This window comes from Hyaena hyaena, unplaced genomic scaffold (assembly GCF_003009895.1).
Source record: "Hyaena hyaena isolate Hyena2069 unplaced genomic scaffold, ASM300989v1 scaffold_37, whole genome shotgun sequence".
In the NCBI taxonomy this organism is placed as follows: domain Eukaryota; kingdom Metazoa; phylum Chordata; class Mammalia; order Carnivora; family Hyaenidae; genus Hyaena; species Hyaena hyaena.
In genome coordinates, this window is record NW_024080669.1 from 2,097,568 (window position 1) to 2,112,891 (window position 15,324).

The 15,324-nt window shown below is 59.6% G+C and overlaps 1 protein-coding gene across 4 annotated transcripts in view; it reads right to left on the reverse strand.

Annotated features, from left to right (window-relative positions):
• Positions 1 to 15,324, reverse strand: part of PHLDB1 (pleckstrin homology like domain family B member 1) — a 42,958-nt gene that overhangs the window by 26,898 nt on the left and 736 nt on the right. For all 4 annotated transcript variants that reach the window (XM_039229339.1, XM_039229338.1, XM_039229341.1 and 1 more), the window contains exons 2-6: positions 12,763 to 12,843; positions 11,991 to 12,114; positions 10,887 to 11,057; positions 3,084 to 3,209; positions 260 to 1,614 (exon numbers count right to left, since the gene is read on the reverse strand). In XM_039229339.1, coding sequence (XP_039085270.1) covers positions 260 to 1,614; positions 3,084 to 3,209; positions 10,887 to 11,057; positions 11,991 to 12,114; positions 12,763 to 12,843 — 1,857 coding nt within the window. The remainder of the gene's footprint in view (positions 1 to 259; positions 1,615 to 3,083; positions 3,210 to 10,886; positions 11,058 to 11,990; positions 12,115 to 12,762; positions 12,844 to 15,324) is intronic.

Sequence of the window (15,324 nt, forward strand, 5' to 3'; positions counted from 1 at the left end):
CTCCCTCTCTCTCTGACCCTCCCCTGCTCACGCTGTCTCTCTCTCTCTCTCTCCTAGAAATAAAAATATTAAAAAAAAAAAAAAAAAAAAAAAGAAAGTTCTTCCAGGCGCCAGACCCCTGAGATACAGGTCACTAAGGTGCGTCCTGGAAGCAGAAAAGCCTGAGAAGCCCGGGCCCTGCCCGCTTGCCAGCTGGCCTGCCCACGCGCTGGCAGGGACCCTGCTGTGGACGGCGGCAGCCTCCGGGGCATCTGCTCACCAGCCTCTCCATCTCCTGCTCCCAGAGCCGTTCTTGGCGCTGCCGCCGGTGGTACTCCAGGAGGTCATCTTCATTGTCACTGATCTCTGTGATGCTGTTTTTCCGCTCCCGAGTGACAGGCACCCGCAAGTCCCCGCTGGACAGCTTCCTCTGGGCACGGGGGCTCTGGCGGGGCGAAGCCCCAGTCAGAGAGCCAAGGCTATAGGCTGGGCTCAGCCTGCCACTGAAGCTGCCCTTGCGGGGTGCCAGTGACTCCCCGAGGGTGGGGGAGGGGCTCCGTGTCCTCCGGCCCCGTGCCCCCAGTGTCAGGGAGGAGTCCTCCGGGGACGCCCCGTGGGCCGCCCAGCGCCGGGGCCGGGGGCTCTCTGCCACTTCCCTGGTTAGCTTGGGGTCTGGCGCAGTCCTGGTGGGCATGGGGGAGAGAGCCCGTCGCGACAGAGACGGGCTCAACGGAGGGAGTTCTCGCCTGCTGTCCAGGCCCCGGCGGCCCAGGCGGGGACTCTCAGGGGGCTGCAGGGTGCGGGAGGCTGACCCATCTGAAAATGTTCGGCCCACCAGCTGGCGTGAGGGGCTGGTTGTCAGCACCCGCTCGGTGCCCGGCAGCTCGCGGAAAGGGCTGGGAGGGCGGTCCTGGAGGGTGCCAATCTTATTTCGGGGAGCAGGGACCGGAGGCTGCAACTTGGGGCTTCCGGGAATGCTCGTGGGTTGGCTTCGGGCACCGGAAGCCGGGTATTCACTCAGGCTGATGGCCACCACGGGCAGCTGCCCGCCCAGCCGGGGGCTCTCGGTGGCTCTGCGGGCCTCCGCCAAGACCGTGGCCGCGGGGCTGTCTGTCAGCAGACCTCGGAGGCCGGGGCTGGGAGGCCTCTCGTGCCCCGCCTTCCGGCCCAGCCGGGGGCTCTCCGAGGAGCGGGCACCACTCGGTCGGGACTGTGGGGGCTGCAGGGCCAGATGGTAGCTGGAGGAGCGGGCGGGTACCAGCGGCGGCACGGAAGGTGCAGGAAGGGCAGGCTCCTGCCCGCTGGGTGAGTGGCTGGCACAGCTGCCGCTGCTGGCTGGCGAGGAGAGCGGAGAGAAGGCTGGGGAGGTGTTCTCGTAGCTGGAGCCCACAGACATGGCGCCGGGGCTGGTTGGCGGGGACAGCAGGTAGCGCCCGCCGTTAGCCATTGGCGACAGCGGGGAAGTCGCGGCAGGCTTCTTGCCGGCTGCCCCGGGCTCCTCTAGCACCAGCGAATCCATGATTTCCTGCAGGTCCTTCTCAATAGAGCTCACCAGGGAACTGTGGCTGCCACAGGCGGAGGGGCCCCGGGTGGCGGCCTGAGGGGCGTGGTTCCCGTTCACCAGGCTTTCCGACTCTGTGGATGGGAAACGCAAAGAGGCCTCAGGCCCTGGTCTTCGGCTCTGGGGAGCTGTGCATGCGCAAGAATGAGGGCGCGCTCCCACCTTCTCCAAGCAGAGGCCGGGAGAAGGTTCTAGAACCGTCAGGTGATCTGCCAGGGCCACCACTGACCTGCGGCGCAACCGTAAATCACTCGCCCTCCCCTCGGCTTCCCTGCCCGTAAAGGAAACGCATGGGTGCTGCCCTGCTGGCTCTGACACTCTATGACGTAGGACGGAGCTGGTGACCAGTCCTGGCGCTGGACCAGTCCAGACGACTAGGTCCCTCCATGCCTTGGTTTCCCCAGCCTCCTAGATCTCTCCTTCAGGAAGGGCAGGTGACATCCTGTAGAGGGGAGGTTGTGGAGCCGGCCAGAAGTTCAGGGCGGCGGGGGGGGGGGGGACCAGTCTAACAGGACATTAGGGCCCCCCAGCACAGAAGCCGAGACCCAGGAGAAACCACAAACAAAACCTAGAGTGCTGGGCAAGACGCGTGTGCTGCACCGCTCTGCCCAGTCAGAGGCAGGGAGGGGCCTGGCGCTGCTGGGCGGCTTCTGGAAGCCAGGCTGGCCGGCCACTGGGTGCAGCGGAGCGCCTCCAATTAGGAGCCCGTGGAGCCACGCCAGCCAGAGCCTGGCCGCGCCCTGCCCCAGGCCTCCTCAACCCACCAGGAGTCCCGGACCTGCTGCCCAACAGCTGAGGGAGGGAGCGGCACGAAGAGGCGAGGGGGGAGCGGGTGAAGGGGTGAAGCCGGCCAGGGAGTGGACGGGGAACCCAGGCTTCTGAGGGGCTCACCCGACGCCCGTGTCCACCTGTCCTGGTACCACACTGACACCTGTCATCCCACAGCCGTCTGAACACTCATGCAAAGCCTCGGATGGGAGGCTCACTGGCAGCCTCCAGGTCTACACCCCGCCCCACCCCCGAGGCAGCTGGGTTGGGGGGTGCAGTGCTGGTTCCCTGAACAATCACCAACTCTCCTCTGGGGATCAGTAATTCACACACAAAGTGCAGCTGCTCCGCTGAGTCATCAGCTGGCATGGCCTGGGGGGAGGGGCGGGCCCAAGGACCTAAGTACCAGCAGGTGGGACCCACCAGCAGGGGTTCGACCTAGGGCTTCCTTCTGCCCCCTCAGGCCACTCTCAAGGGTGAGGTTCGCAGGTGGTTGACACATGAGGGTCCCAGACACCAAAGTGGCACCTTCCAAGGCAGTGGGGCTGGCAGAGGCCTCCGTCCCTTGGGCACATGATTCCCCAGTTCCAGCCAAGTGGCACTTCGTGGATCTGTCCCAGGAGCCGGACCGCCTGGCACTCTCCACCAATGGCCCACGGCAGGTGGCAGCGAGCCCGGATCATGGGCATTGTCCTGCCCTGACACTACGAGCATGGCTGGGATGGGCAAGGAGGACTGTCCAGGAGAGTCACCACCCCACCCCAGGTGTAGCTACCTGAGCCAGGACTGTAGGGGGGCCCGGGGGCCCGGCCCCCTGCCGGAATCATACTCTTCATCCACTTGGCTTCAGCTGGGTGGTTAAAGCGGAGGAAGGTGGACTGACCCAGGCACAACATACAGCCTACAGAGAAAACACAGGCTGAGAAGGGCACGTAGGGCTGGGGTATCCCTCACCCCACAGCACTAGCAGGCTCACGCTGGGCTCCAGAGAGCCAGTCTCACCTGCACTCCCAGGGTCTACGCGGACCACGCCTGACCTGAGAGGCACCACCAGCGGGGCTCCACGGCACAGGGCAGAGCAGAAAGAGCTCTGGTTTGTGAGTCCCACGATCTGAACCCCAGCCCTAACTCGTGGTACTGGCTGTGAGACCTTCAGGTGAAGTCACTTCACCCGAGTCCCGTTCTCTCATTAGAAAAGTGAGGAGAATACCGCTGACCTTGCAGGGCTCACGAGCCAATGTCTGTGAAAGTGTTCTGTGAATGGAGAAGGTTCTTCAAGGCACATGGACACTCATATGCCCCCCCAAACTGTACCAGTGATCCATCTATCTGCCCCTGGGGTGGAAAAGTCAGTTTGAGAGGCCACCATCTCCAGGATCAAAAAGGCTCTGAGAGAGGGGGCAGGGAAAAACCATGCAACGGTCAGAGCCTCCCCCCACCCAAACCAGAATTTGCTTCCTGGCTCCGAACCCTTATCATGGCGTGTCCCGGGGAGAGCTACCACCTTCCTTCTCTCTGACAAAGCACCTCCTGGCCTGATATCTTCCTGCTCCTTGGTCTTCAGTGGAATCTAGCCAAGCCTAGGGCCAGTGGGCCCTGCCTCAGCCAAGCACATTCCCAGGCAGGAGACACAAGCCCAGTCCTGCCCACTAAGTGTGACGACATGGCAAGGGGAGGGGATGTGGAAGCCAGAAATGTAGCCGGGGGCACCAAGGGTGTGCACGGCGGCAGGTGTGCGCACAGACGCCTGAGGCGGGCTGTCAGGACTCCTCCTCCAGGCCGTGCTGCAGGATTCCTGCAAAGGATGCTTTGCTCTCTCCGATGACCCTCCCAATTTGTCCACCCCCCTGTCCCCAGCCTATCTATCCAATCTGCTGCCACTTGGCACCCCCAAGCTGCATGCCAGTCTGAGCTGAGACTGGCAGGGAAGTCTACATTCCTGGACACTGAGACAGTTCAGCTCAGGCAAGCCACAAGGGCAAGGGGCATCCAGGCCACGTGGATACTGCGGCAGACCTCCCACTGAGAAGCTCAGGAGCCTGTTGCTGGGATCCTAGGCATTGCCGAGGCAGGCAGCAGAGGGGCAACAGGCTGAGAAGCCCACAGCAGATACCCGGAGTGGACAAAGCCACCCACTGGCACACCCAGAGACCCTCCCAAACGGGCGGGCACCGACAGTTCTAAAGACTGATGGGTGGTTAGGAGAGAGGGGAGCCTTCCCAGACAAGCTGCCAATCAGAGGAGCTGATCCCAGAGTAATCATAACCGGAATAAATAATAGCCAACCACACTTCCACCTAATTACAACCACAGCTGGCTCAGAAAGAGGCCTGCCCGCCCCTCCCGCTCCTCTCAGCCCTTTAACAAGCTAATTAATGATGAGTTTGCAGGGTCTAGACAGACCCACTCAATCCTAGTTTGATGGGGGGAGGATCACAAGGCCCATCGGACAGCCCAGTCTGGGACGGAGGTGGGGAGTCTGAGTGGATTCCGGCCCATCAGTGCCAGGCCCACCCAAGAAGGCTGTGGGCACCCAGGGACCCTCAGCTCTGACTCCTGTAGCTGTGAGTTCCCTGCCCCCTCCTCTGCCCCTTAGCCGCCTCCACGCAGGGGGTGTGGCCTTGCCGCCTCTGGGCTATAAATAGGTGATGCCAGGCAGGAGCCCTGTAGCTGTATTAATAGAGCAGGCAGGACGGCGACACGACTGAGAGCAGCCCAGCTCCTGCCCAAATTAACTTTCTATTTGCACTCAGGGGCCCCAGGCATCGCCCCAACTCCCCTCCCTAGTGCCCCCGGGAGCCTGGAGAGCCTATTTCTGGGCAGAAACCTCCTCTCTGTCCACTCCTGCCCGGCACCTGCGAAGGTCAGCCCACTCAGGAAACCCAAGAACCTCTTCTCATCCAGGCAAAGTTGTGGGGGGGGGGGGGCTGTCCCCAGGAGGGCCCAGGGCCCAGCTGTGTGTGTGCAGGTGGGTGCGGAAGCTGCACATCTGGAGGGAAAACAGGGCAAAGGAGAGGGCGGATCCTCTCTCAGGGAGACACACAGAGGGGATGCACCACACACTCTCTCCTACAAGCTCACACACACGCACACTCCCAGAAACACACACACAGGCATACGTGCTCACACACTCCCAGGGCCACAGTCACCGCTCAGCTGGCCACACAAATAGAACGGACGGGCCAAAGGGAGGCTGGGGTGAGGGGAAGATGGGAGGAAGGGCCCCCGCCCTTCCCTCAGAGACCCCTCTCGCCTCGCCGCACAGGCTTCCCCCATCCTCATCAGGACCCCTCAGCCCCTTCCGGAGGCGGGTCCGCGGAGGGGACTTCCGAGCGCCGGGGAAGATGAAGTCTGGCCGGCGGAGGAGTGGCCCCGAGCCCAGACCTCCCACTCAGAAACGTGCAGGGCACACACACAATCGTCTCACAGCCCCGAGCTCGTAAAGGGGAGCTGGGGGCCCCCACGCCCCTCATCGCGCCCCCCACCCCACCCCCAGACGCCCCTCCCAGCCGAGCCCCCGGGCGCCCGCTGCCCGCGGCGGCGTGGCCGTCCGGCCCGAGCACTCACCGCCGAACCCGGACCTCCGGGGCGCCGGCCCCCCGCTAGCTCGGGCCCTCGGGGCTCCCGGCCCGCCCGGGCCTGCGAGGGGGCGGGCCGACCTCCCGCGCCGCGGGCTCGGGCTCGGAGCAGCTAGCCGCCAGGCAGCCAGCCGCCGCCAGGGCCCGGGGAGGGGCGGGCCGGCCACCGGCGGGGGAAGGGAGCCAGGGAGGGAGGGACAAAGGAGAGGAGGAGGGGAAGAGGAAGTGATGGAGGAGAGGAGAGGGGAGCTGGATGGAGAGGGCGGGGCGGGAGGATGCTGGCGACCAGCGCCGAGGGAACTCCTCCGGGGAGGGCGGGGGACGCAGGAGCCCAAGTGGGACAGACGGAGAGGAAAGGTAAGCAGATCCCAGAGGGTGAAGAGTCGGGAGGCAGGAGTGAGGCGATGCACTGACTCCCTGTGGTTGGCCTCCCAAGAGGCCTGGGAAGGGGCCAGCCCTGGACCCCACTGGCAGGTCACACCCCCTGGCCTCAAATCCCTTCTGTACAGAATGAGGTTGTCCTCAATGACAGCAAAGGTTAAGCTCTGACACTCCACGGCTCCCAGGGATCCAGCTAGGTCCGAAGGTCCAGCTCTGCCCATCCACTTGCCTCGGTGACAAGGTCACTCGTTGGCTGGGAGTTCAGGCCAAGGCAATGCTCTGTGCAATGTGAGCAGCACTGAGCCCAGCTCCTGTCTGCATCCTGAACGCCTCGTCTTCTGCCCCTGCTTCCCACAGTCCCAGCCCAGCCCAGCCCAGCGAGCTCACCCCAGACCCAGGCTGGACCAAGGCACTGCCCCCTCCAAGCCAGCCCACTCCCCTGGGGCTCCAGAAGCCCCACCTCACCTCCTCCTAACGGCCACCACCCACCACCCATTGTGCTAATCTCAGCAAAGAGCTCTCCCACCCCAGTGAGGTGCCTTCCCATCTGGAAAACACAGTGCCACCTGCGTCTGGAGTCCCCAGGGGGCAGCCTGAGCTTTGTGTGCCAGGCAAGTACCTACCACCCAGCCTGGGCCCCAGCGATTTCCTCCTGTTCCAGGGACCTGACCTCTGGACACCTGAACCCCAAGGGACACACTGTGTCTCTCAGACGCACGCTACATGCTCGGGGCTCACACGGCCTCACGCACATTCCCAGATCCACACCGACACTTCCTCAGCCACACAGACCCCCACCTCGGCTGGGCACATTGAGTCACACAAAATTCCCAGTTAAACACACCCCGTCTCTCACACACGCTTATTCTCACCCACACACCACCCGTCTGAATTACACACTCATTCGAGCACAGAGAGCCTTCCACTCAGTCCCTGGAGAGACTCTGAAATCAGAAGTCAATCTTTCACAGAGAAATAACTGATGTTTCCACCCTTGCTGAACACCTACCCACACTGGCATACTGCACACGCGCTCACACACTCACACGTGCACATGTATCTTACTCCCCTTCTGAAGGAAAATGGAAGAACCATATAGGGTCAAATGCAAAACAGGGGGAGACTTTAAAAAAAAAAATCTCAGGAAGAATGATTCATCGGCCTGGAAACTGTGACGGCCAGCTGGACAGACGCAGACAGACACGGAGGGTGCCCGCCAGTGAGAAATAGGGCAGGAGGCAGGCCCAAAGAAGTGAGGAGCTAGGAGCCTATGCTTTTTCTCTCCTTCCTTTGTGCTTTATTAGTCAAGACCTTTATCTTACAACAGAGGACAGTTGGAAGCTTCACTCCCATTTCACGGAAGGAATAACTGATAATTGGGTGGGAAAGGAAGAGGCTCGGGGTCCTGGATCCCAGAGGGAGCTGGCTGGATAACCCAGGATTCCCAGACCCCAGCCACATTGCAGGGAGCGCCCCCTGCTGGCCATCACGTAAGCCTCTCCGCGTCAATGAGGGGCTTCCGGGAGGGAAGGGGGTCGTGGAGACAGGGCTGGCGGCAGAGGCTGGGAGTGGATGGGGACCTACTGTCTAGACAGCCTGGGCCCTCCCTGAGCTGTGTGGCTTTCTGGGTCCTCCCCTAGTGAGTCCCCTCCCGGATCTTTCATGTGGTCTGGCTCTGTGTTCCCAGGGTGGGGCAGCTCAGACCCAGATTGAGATTCCTCCTTATTTCCTCGCTCACATTCCCAGCTCCGCCTCTTGCTCTGTAGAGAAGGCGGCAAGGGGAGATGTGGCAGAACACGGGGGTATGGAAACGGAATCAGGATCTTCCTCGGCTCCCTCATTTCACGCTCCCGTGTCCACAGCTTTAGCAAAGGGCCAGCATCTCTTTCTGTCTGCCCCCGTCCACCCCGGCCCAGGCACGGTCCTGCTGGAAGAGCCTGTCACAGCCATCTCTACTCATCATGACGTGTGCCTATGGCTGGGCACGGCGCCCAGAATGATGTATCTCAGTAAGGCCTGGCCCGGCCAGAACAGGCTCCTCGTTATTTGTAGGGTAGCCCTCTGTTTTTCAAAGAGGAGGGTCCCCTCTACAAGGCTGGATCGGGGAACGAGACAGGGAAAACCATCCCCCTGCATATATGGCCACAGATAGGCACGCGGCCAGCGAGTTCTCAAATACACCTAAGAGTGCACGCACGGACACTTCGGGGCCATCAGTCCTGAGTTCACCCCTGTCCCTCGCTTGAACGCTCTGATCCATAAACACAAGGAAAGACACAAACAGAGATACACAAGCCCAGGGTCACAAACACATCCGGGGATATATAAACACACTCCAGTCACACAGACACACAGAGATAGCACATGCACACACAGGCCCCCCCAGCCACCCAGTTTCCAGGGAAACGCACTCCCAAGAATGTCCGGAGTGGGGCCAGGCGGGGCTGGGCTTGGTGCCTTGCTCCAGAGATGAGACAAGGAAACCCTCAGCTCCCGAGCCCAGGGGAGGGGGAGTGCTCGGGAGAAGAACACCCGATCCTTTGTGCCTCTGCCTACCCCTCCCCAGGCTGCCAAGCTCCTGAGACAGGCGAGCCCAGACAAGAAGGCGATGGGTGTGGGAGGGAGCCAGAGGGAAGGGGGTTTGGGGTCAGAAGCGAGTGGGAGGGTGCATACTTGGCAGGGTGGGCTTTTGGCTGGGGAAGAGTTAGGGGTCACTGGGGCCACAGGAAATGCCTAAGAATCCCATCTTGACCCAGGCCCTCCCTCTTCTCAGGGAGCTCAATGATGCTCTGGGAAGATGAGCAAGAGGGGCGTACAGGCATCCGTTCCTCCATCCTGCTCCCAACCCGCAGGGAAGGCTTTTCTTGCTCATGGATACGGGGGCTTTGGGGCTGAGGGAGCGAGGGCTGGGCTCTCTCTCTCTCTAGCGTGCGTTGACCCCCGCCCCTCCCTCTCCTTGCCGCTCTACTGTCTCACTTCCACACACCCAAATCTGGGGGAAGATGTTCTCTTTGAGATTTAAAAAAAAATTTTTTTTTATAGTTTATTTTTGAGACAGAGAGAGACAGCATGAGCGGGGGAGGGGCAGAGAGAGAGGGAGACACAGAATCCGAAACAGGCTCCAGGCTCTGAGCTGCCACCACAGAACCCGATACAGGGCTCGAACCCACGAACCGCGAGGTCATGACCTGAGCTGAAGTCGGACGTTTAACCGACGGAGCCACCCAGGCGCCCCTGTTCTCTTTGAGATTTAACGGGACTGTCAGGAACCAGACGGCATCATAAGCAAAGCCCCGATTTATGGGGGTTCCTTCTCTCATCTGGAGGCAGACAGCGGGAAGGCCTGGAGGAGGCAAAGGCCTGCTGCTGGGGGACCTGCTTCCCTGAAGCCGCGTGTGCCCCTCACGCTGCCAAGGGCGGGAAGAGAGGAGCAGGGCAAGGCCGGGTCCCCTGGGTGAGCTGTGAAGGGAAGAGCATCTGCAGGGGGATGTGAGCACTCGGACACGTGAGCGTAAGGGGAGACGGAAACAAAGGAATGAGTGGGATTTCCACCTCGAGGGAGTTTCCAGCCAGTAAGAGGCGAGAGACCCCCAAAAAACAATGCCAGGACGTAACAAGCCCAAAGCTCCTGTCCTCGCGTCAACCCCACCTCCACCCCCTGCCCCAAATCTGCTTTCCTCACTCCCCTAAGGTGATGATTCACTGTAGAAACTGATGCCCAGGGCAAACACACCTGGTCTGTCAAAGTGCCACCTAGGCCAGCCCCTGACCTGCCTGGTCACCATGGTAACCTCACACAACAGAATGGCCTGCTGCTTTGGGAAACGGGGTGGTCACCATATTCATGACCCGAAAGCTACTGTCAACAGCATTTTAACAGGAGTGAGCACAGCCTCTGATTTTTGGCCTCTGATTTCTGCCTTCGCATTTCACCTCGGCTCCATCCGCAGCAGGGGGACTGTCCTCCTCCGCCCACCTCTCCACCTTTTCAGAACCCCCCCACTCTTTCTCATGATGCCATTGTTCTGCTCACTGCTGTGCCAACCGCGGTCCCTGAACCCTGAACAATCCCTCTGACCTCTGTACCGGAGTCCCCCTGCCCTTTGGAGGCAGTAATCAGAACCTCCCTCCCCCACCCGCCACCACCACCCGCCACCAGGTGTGGAGAGGCAAGCTGGGGGCGACCAGAGAAGAAAAGCAGGTTGAAGGCGAATCTGGATGCTACAGGAGTCTGGGATGTTGTTCAGGCACATCCAGAGGCACGTCAGCACCCCACCCGATTTGTGGCCACTCAGTTACCATGGCGACCACCACAGCAGGCTTCCCCAGCGGCACCTCTCAAGTACCAGATTTATTTTTAATTTTTTTAATGTTTATTTATTTTTGAGGAAAACAGAGTATGAGCGGGAGGAGGGGCAGAGAGAGAGGGAGACACAGAATCCGAAGCAGGTTCCAGGCTCTGAGCTGTCAGCACAGAGCCTGACGCGGGGCTTGAACTCACAGACTGCAAGATCATGACCTGAGCTGAAGTCGGACGCTCAACGGACTGAGCCACCCAGGCCCCCCAAGCACCAGCTTTTAAATGGGGAGCGCCTCTGGTTGGGGGCGTCCAAGCTTACCCTGAGTGAGCCGGGTGGGCTGCCGGACAGGGAGCCCATCGATACTGCAGGCATTGCCACACGGGTAGAGGGTGAGGGTGCCCCGCAGGTTCTCAATGTAGCAGTGCTCTGGAGCCACGCCCGGACCCTGCAGGGAGATGTCCCTGGCCGCAGAGCCGATCACCGTCTTCCCTGAAGACAGAAGGCAAACTGAGTCACGGGGCTTGTCGAGGTTGAGGAGGCAGGGACGGGGCAAGGAGGCTGACAAAGGAAATACAGTTCAACCTCCTACTTCACCAGGGATCACCGCCTACCGCTGGCCACCCCTTTTGGGCGCCTGAGCCTGGTGGACACAGCCAGCGGGAGGAGCTGTGTCAGGCAGAGATGACTCTGGCTCAGACACGGGAGGGCACAGAGGATCCAGGCTCCACAGAGAAGGGGACTTCTCTTCTGCAGACATTCCTGTCGTCCCTCCAAATCCTCCTCCCCGAGTCCTTTTCCTCCTTCACCGAGCTCCCCCTTCTTTTCCTCCAAATCTGCCACCTCTCCTTCTTCTCTCCCTCCTTTCTGCACCTGCAACCCTTGACCCCCCCAACTCCCCCTCCCCTCCCTGCTGCAGCCTAAACAGCTCCCCCTGGCAGAGCCCCTGGGACTGGTATTTGGAGAATGTGGGGAATGTACTATCACCCAGGCAACAAGTGCGGAGAGGACCGGCAGAAGCTGCAGCGAGGCTGCAGCGAGGGGGTGAAGGGGGCAGCGCCAGGGCCTTATCTTGGGAGGTCGGCCCCCACTCCCACCCCTCCATTCTCCACAGGTAGCTTCTCCCATGCCAGGCACTGCCCTGGAACCCGCACTGCCCTGGAACCCCGGCGGGGGAGCCCTTTCTTCTTGGCCACGCTGGTTGCTAAGAGCAATGTTCTCTCCCGTTTCGGGGCTCTCCTCCTCATTCCTAAACCGATCTTTAATCCCAATCGTGGAGCCGGATTATCTACCCAAGAAGGCAGGCAGCCCGGGAAGGGACGCACGCTGGTGGGGGGAGGGGGTAGCGTGGCAAACACCGCGGGCACATGGCGGGATGTCTGTAAGGATGGAGGGGTGGGGGGGGGACCGCCCCTCCAGACTCACCTTCCTCCAGCGGCAGAAGGGTGATAGCGGTGCTGAGCCGCCCACTGCCCAGGCTCACCAGGTGGGGCTTGTCCGTTTGCACTTTCAGCCCTTTGCCCGTCTCGATCAGGTCCAAGGGCCCTTTCTGCAGGTAGTAGGGGCGGGGGATGAGCATCCTTAGAGACTGTAGGCCTCAGCCCCGGAGTCCCAGCCACACCGACACTCTCTCCAGGACTGGCCCTCTACGAAGGGCTCTGAGGGTGTCGAAAGGCTTAGCACAAGATCCTGCACGGGGCGCGATTGCACTAAATTGCAATTAGATCTGAATCTAGGCCACTCACTCGTCCCACTGGATTTATCTCAAGTCTTGGCTTAACTGCCCCCTTTGTCTATTAAGACAGAAACAAGGAGAAAGTAAGGAGAGCCAGCAGGCTGGGGGGGGGGCAGGCTGGGGGGGCAGAGGAGGGCCAATGAAGACGCGTCCCTGTACACTTGTCCGTGGCGCTCCGCTTGGCATGGCGAATGCTTGCGTCTTGAAACTAAATCACCGCAGAGGGCATGGGCATGGATCCAGGGGAGGGACACAGCCCAGGGTCAATCTGTAAAACGCTTCCTGACTTCCAAAGAGTATTTTCTGGGTGAACCAATTAACCTGATCCAGATAAAGACTTAGCTGTTAATAGGCTTGGGACCTGGGGAAGGGCAGAGAGGAGCTGCCGAGGGCCGGTGGGCAGAGCAGCGAAACCCATCCCCTGCAGCATCCCTCTTGCCCCTTGGCCCTGACCCCACTCACCTTGACCATTGCTTGGGTCTTGCATGCAGGGCCCACCTGGTTCCTATTAAGAGCGTCCATGGTCCTGGGCCTCCAGAGCTCCTGGGGACACAGAGGAGAGTGGGTGTAGGTGGGGAGGCCAGGGGAGGAGACAGAGAGGAGCAGGCTCTGTGGCCGCGTTCTTAGAGCAGGGCAGCACCCGCTCCCATCATTCAACGATAAGTTCAAGTTCGTGCAGAGGATGTAGAGGCAGCTCAGGAGCTTCCTGGGGGAAGGCAGCGCCTATCTTCAGCCTCACACAGACACCACATCACACCAGTCCTGACCCTTGACCACAAGCACAAAGAGCCCTAGAGGGCCCAGCCTGTATTTCTACGCTTTCTAGCCTCTGACACCCAGGAGCCAGGCCTTGGCAGCAGAGGACCCTCAGACAGACGTCTGGAGGGGGTGGGGGAAAATCTACCTTAGCGAGGGAAGCTGGGCCCCAGGACCTCACACCCCAGGGACACTGTAGCCAGAGGACCTCCAGGTGGGTGGCAGGGCTGAGTCGGAGCTCCATCCCCCCTTCCCCTCTCCTCCTCTCCCTTTGTCACCTTCCCCCACCAGGATGTCCTAGCAGGGTATTTTCTTTCTTTCATTCTTTTTTTTTTTTTAATGTTTATTTTTGAGGGGGATAGGAGGGGCAGAGAGAGACAGAGGATTGGAAGCAGGCTCTGCGGCCTGAGCACAGAGAGCCAGGTGTGGGGCTCTAACTCACAACCATGAGATCATGACCTGAGCCAGCACTAAGGGTCCAAGGCTTAACCAGCTGAGTCACCCAGGTGGCCCCCAGCAGGGTGTTTTCTTAAAGGAGACATAACAGGAAAAGCTCAACCGTTCCTGCCACCTATGTATCTCAACTTCTCTTCCCCAGAAAGCAACCTCACCCCCAGACATTCAGAAACAAACAAAACCCCTCAGTTGTGACTAATGGCCAGAACACAGTCTCAGATCCCTAGAACCAAGGGTAAAGTAGATTCCAGAGCCAGAACGTGAACTCTCCCCACCCACCCCTTCCTCCCTGGCTCACATTTTTGGTGCCCGAGAAATGCGTGGGACCTTTGGGTTTTAATGTGTGTCTACATGACCATCCCTTGATCATCTGGCTAAGGTGCAAGAAACTTCCCATTTGCTGCTAAAATGTTACTGAGGAAAGCGGAGAGAGTGTGGCCCAAGGTAGGAGGGAGGCCCAGGAAGGCCGGGTTTCCCTCCGCTTTCTCTTCCAGCCCTTGACCAGGACCAGGTACCCTGGAGAGGAAGTGGGAGCAGAAGCCCAGCATTCCAAGGAATGTCCGACCCTGGCAGTGCGAACCAAGGGCCTCAGCCATGGAGTTACTAATTTTACCCTCCCAGCTTCCACCCTTCCGGACCTGGACAGCATCATCTCCGTCACCGTTTCCACCCAAGCTGGCGGAAGAGAGACCGGAATAGCGCCTGGGGCCCACCCCAACTCTGCCTGGGAAGAGAGAAGGCAAAGGCCATTAACCTACACCAAGCCCCAAGCTGGCCTGGCATCTCCCCAGGCGATCTGACCATGGGGAAGAATTTCCAGGGTCAGACACTGCTGTACTGTTTCCTTCCACTCAGGGAAATCCCTCCACGTTCTCTGGGGAAGAACTGTGACAGTGGGTTTGGAATAGAGAGTTTACATAAAAGGCAGGGGTGGTGTGTGTGTGTGTGTGTGTGTAAGAAAAATAAAAAATAAATAATGGTGGAGAAAAAGCATCATTCTTTAGTGGAAAGAGGTTCAGACTGGGATGCAAGAGCCTTAAATTCTAACCCTGACTTTATTAGTTATTAGCTGTGAGATCTTGGGCAAGTTACTTAAATTCTCTAAGTGTCAAGTCATTCTCTATAAAAAGTAGAATACTGATTTAAAAAACAAAATAAGATTGTCTGGATTAGTCCTTGCCTGTGGCTAAGGGTAGAATGGGGAGTGACTATAAATGGGCACAAGATTTCTTTTTGGGGTGATGGAACTGTTCTTAAACTAAACTGATGGCTGCCCAGCTCTGTAAATAGCCTCTAAAAGTCATTGAAAGGTACACTTACATGAAGGGAATTTTATGAAATATACATTACACCTCAATAAAACTGGCTCAGTTTGTTCATCTGTCAAATTCGTCACTATCACGCAGTTAGGCTGCTGGGAATGTGTTCATTTGTTTACACCAAAAAATTTTCAAGTAGAGATAAAGACTGTAAAGGAGTAAGGTTGATGGTAACCAGAATGACTAGAGGAGAGAAGAGAATAGTAAAGCGAAAGGAGAGGGAGAGATAAGGAGAGAGGTGTAGGGAGGGACTGAGATAAGAAAAGATGTAGGGATCAGCAGGTTCGAGGCTGTGGCCCCAGCTCGGAAACCTAAGCCAGGTGTAGTGGAAAGATACACCAGACCAACGCGTCCCAGAGGCACCCAGGCGGCGCTTAGACCAAGGGACTGCGCCGCGGCGCGGGGAGCCGCCACCTGGGGGCGCCCTCTCCTCGGACCCCACCCCGGGCCGGGAAGGCGAAGCGGCGCTGCGCCGGGGGCGCCCCCACCAGCC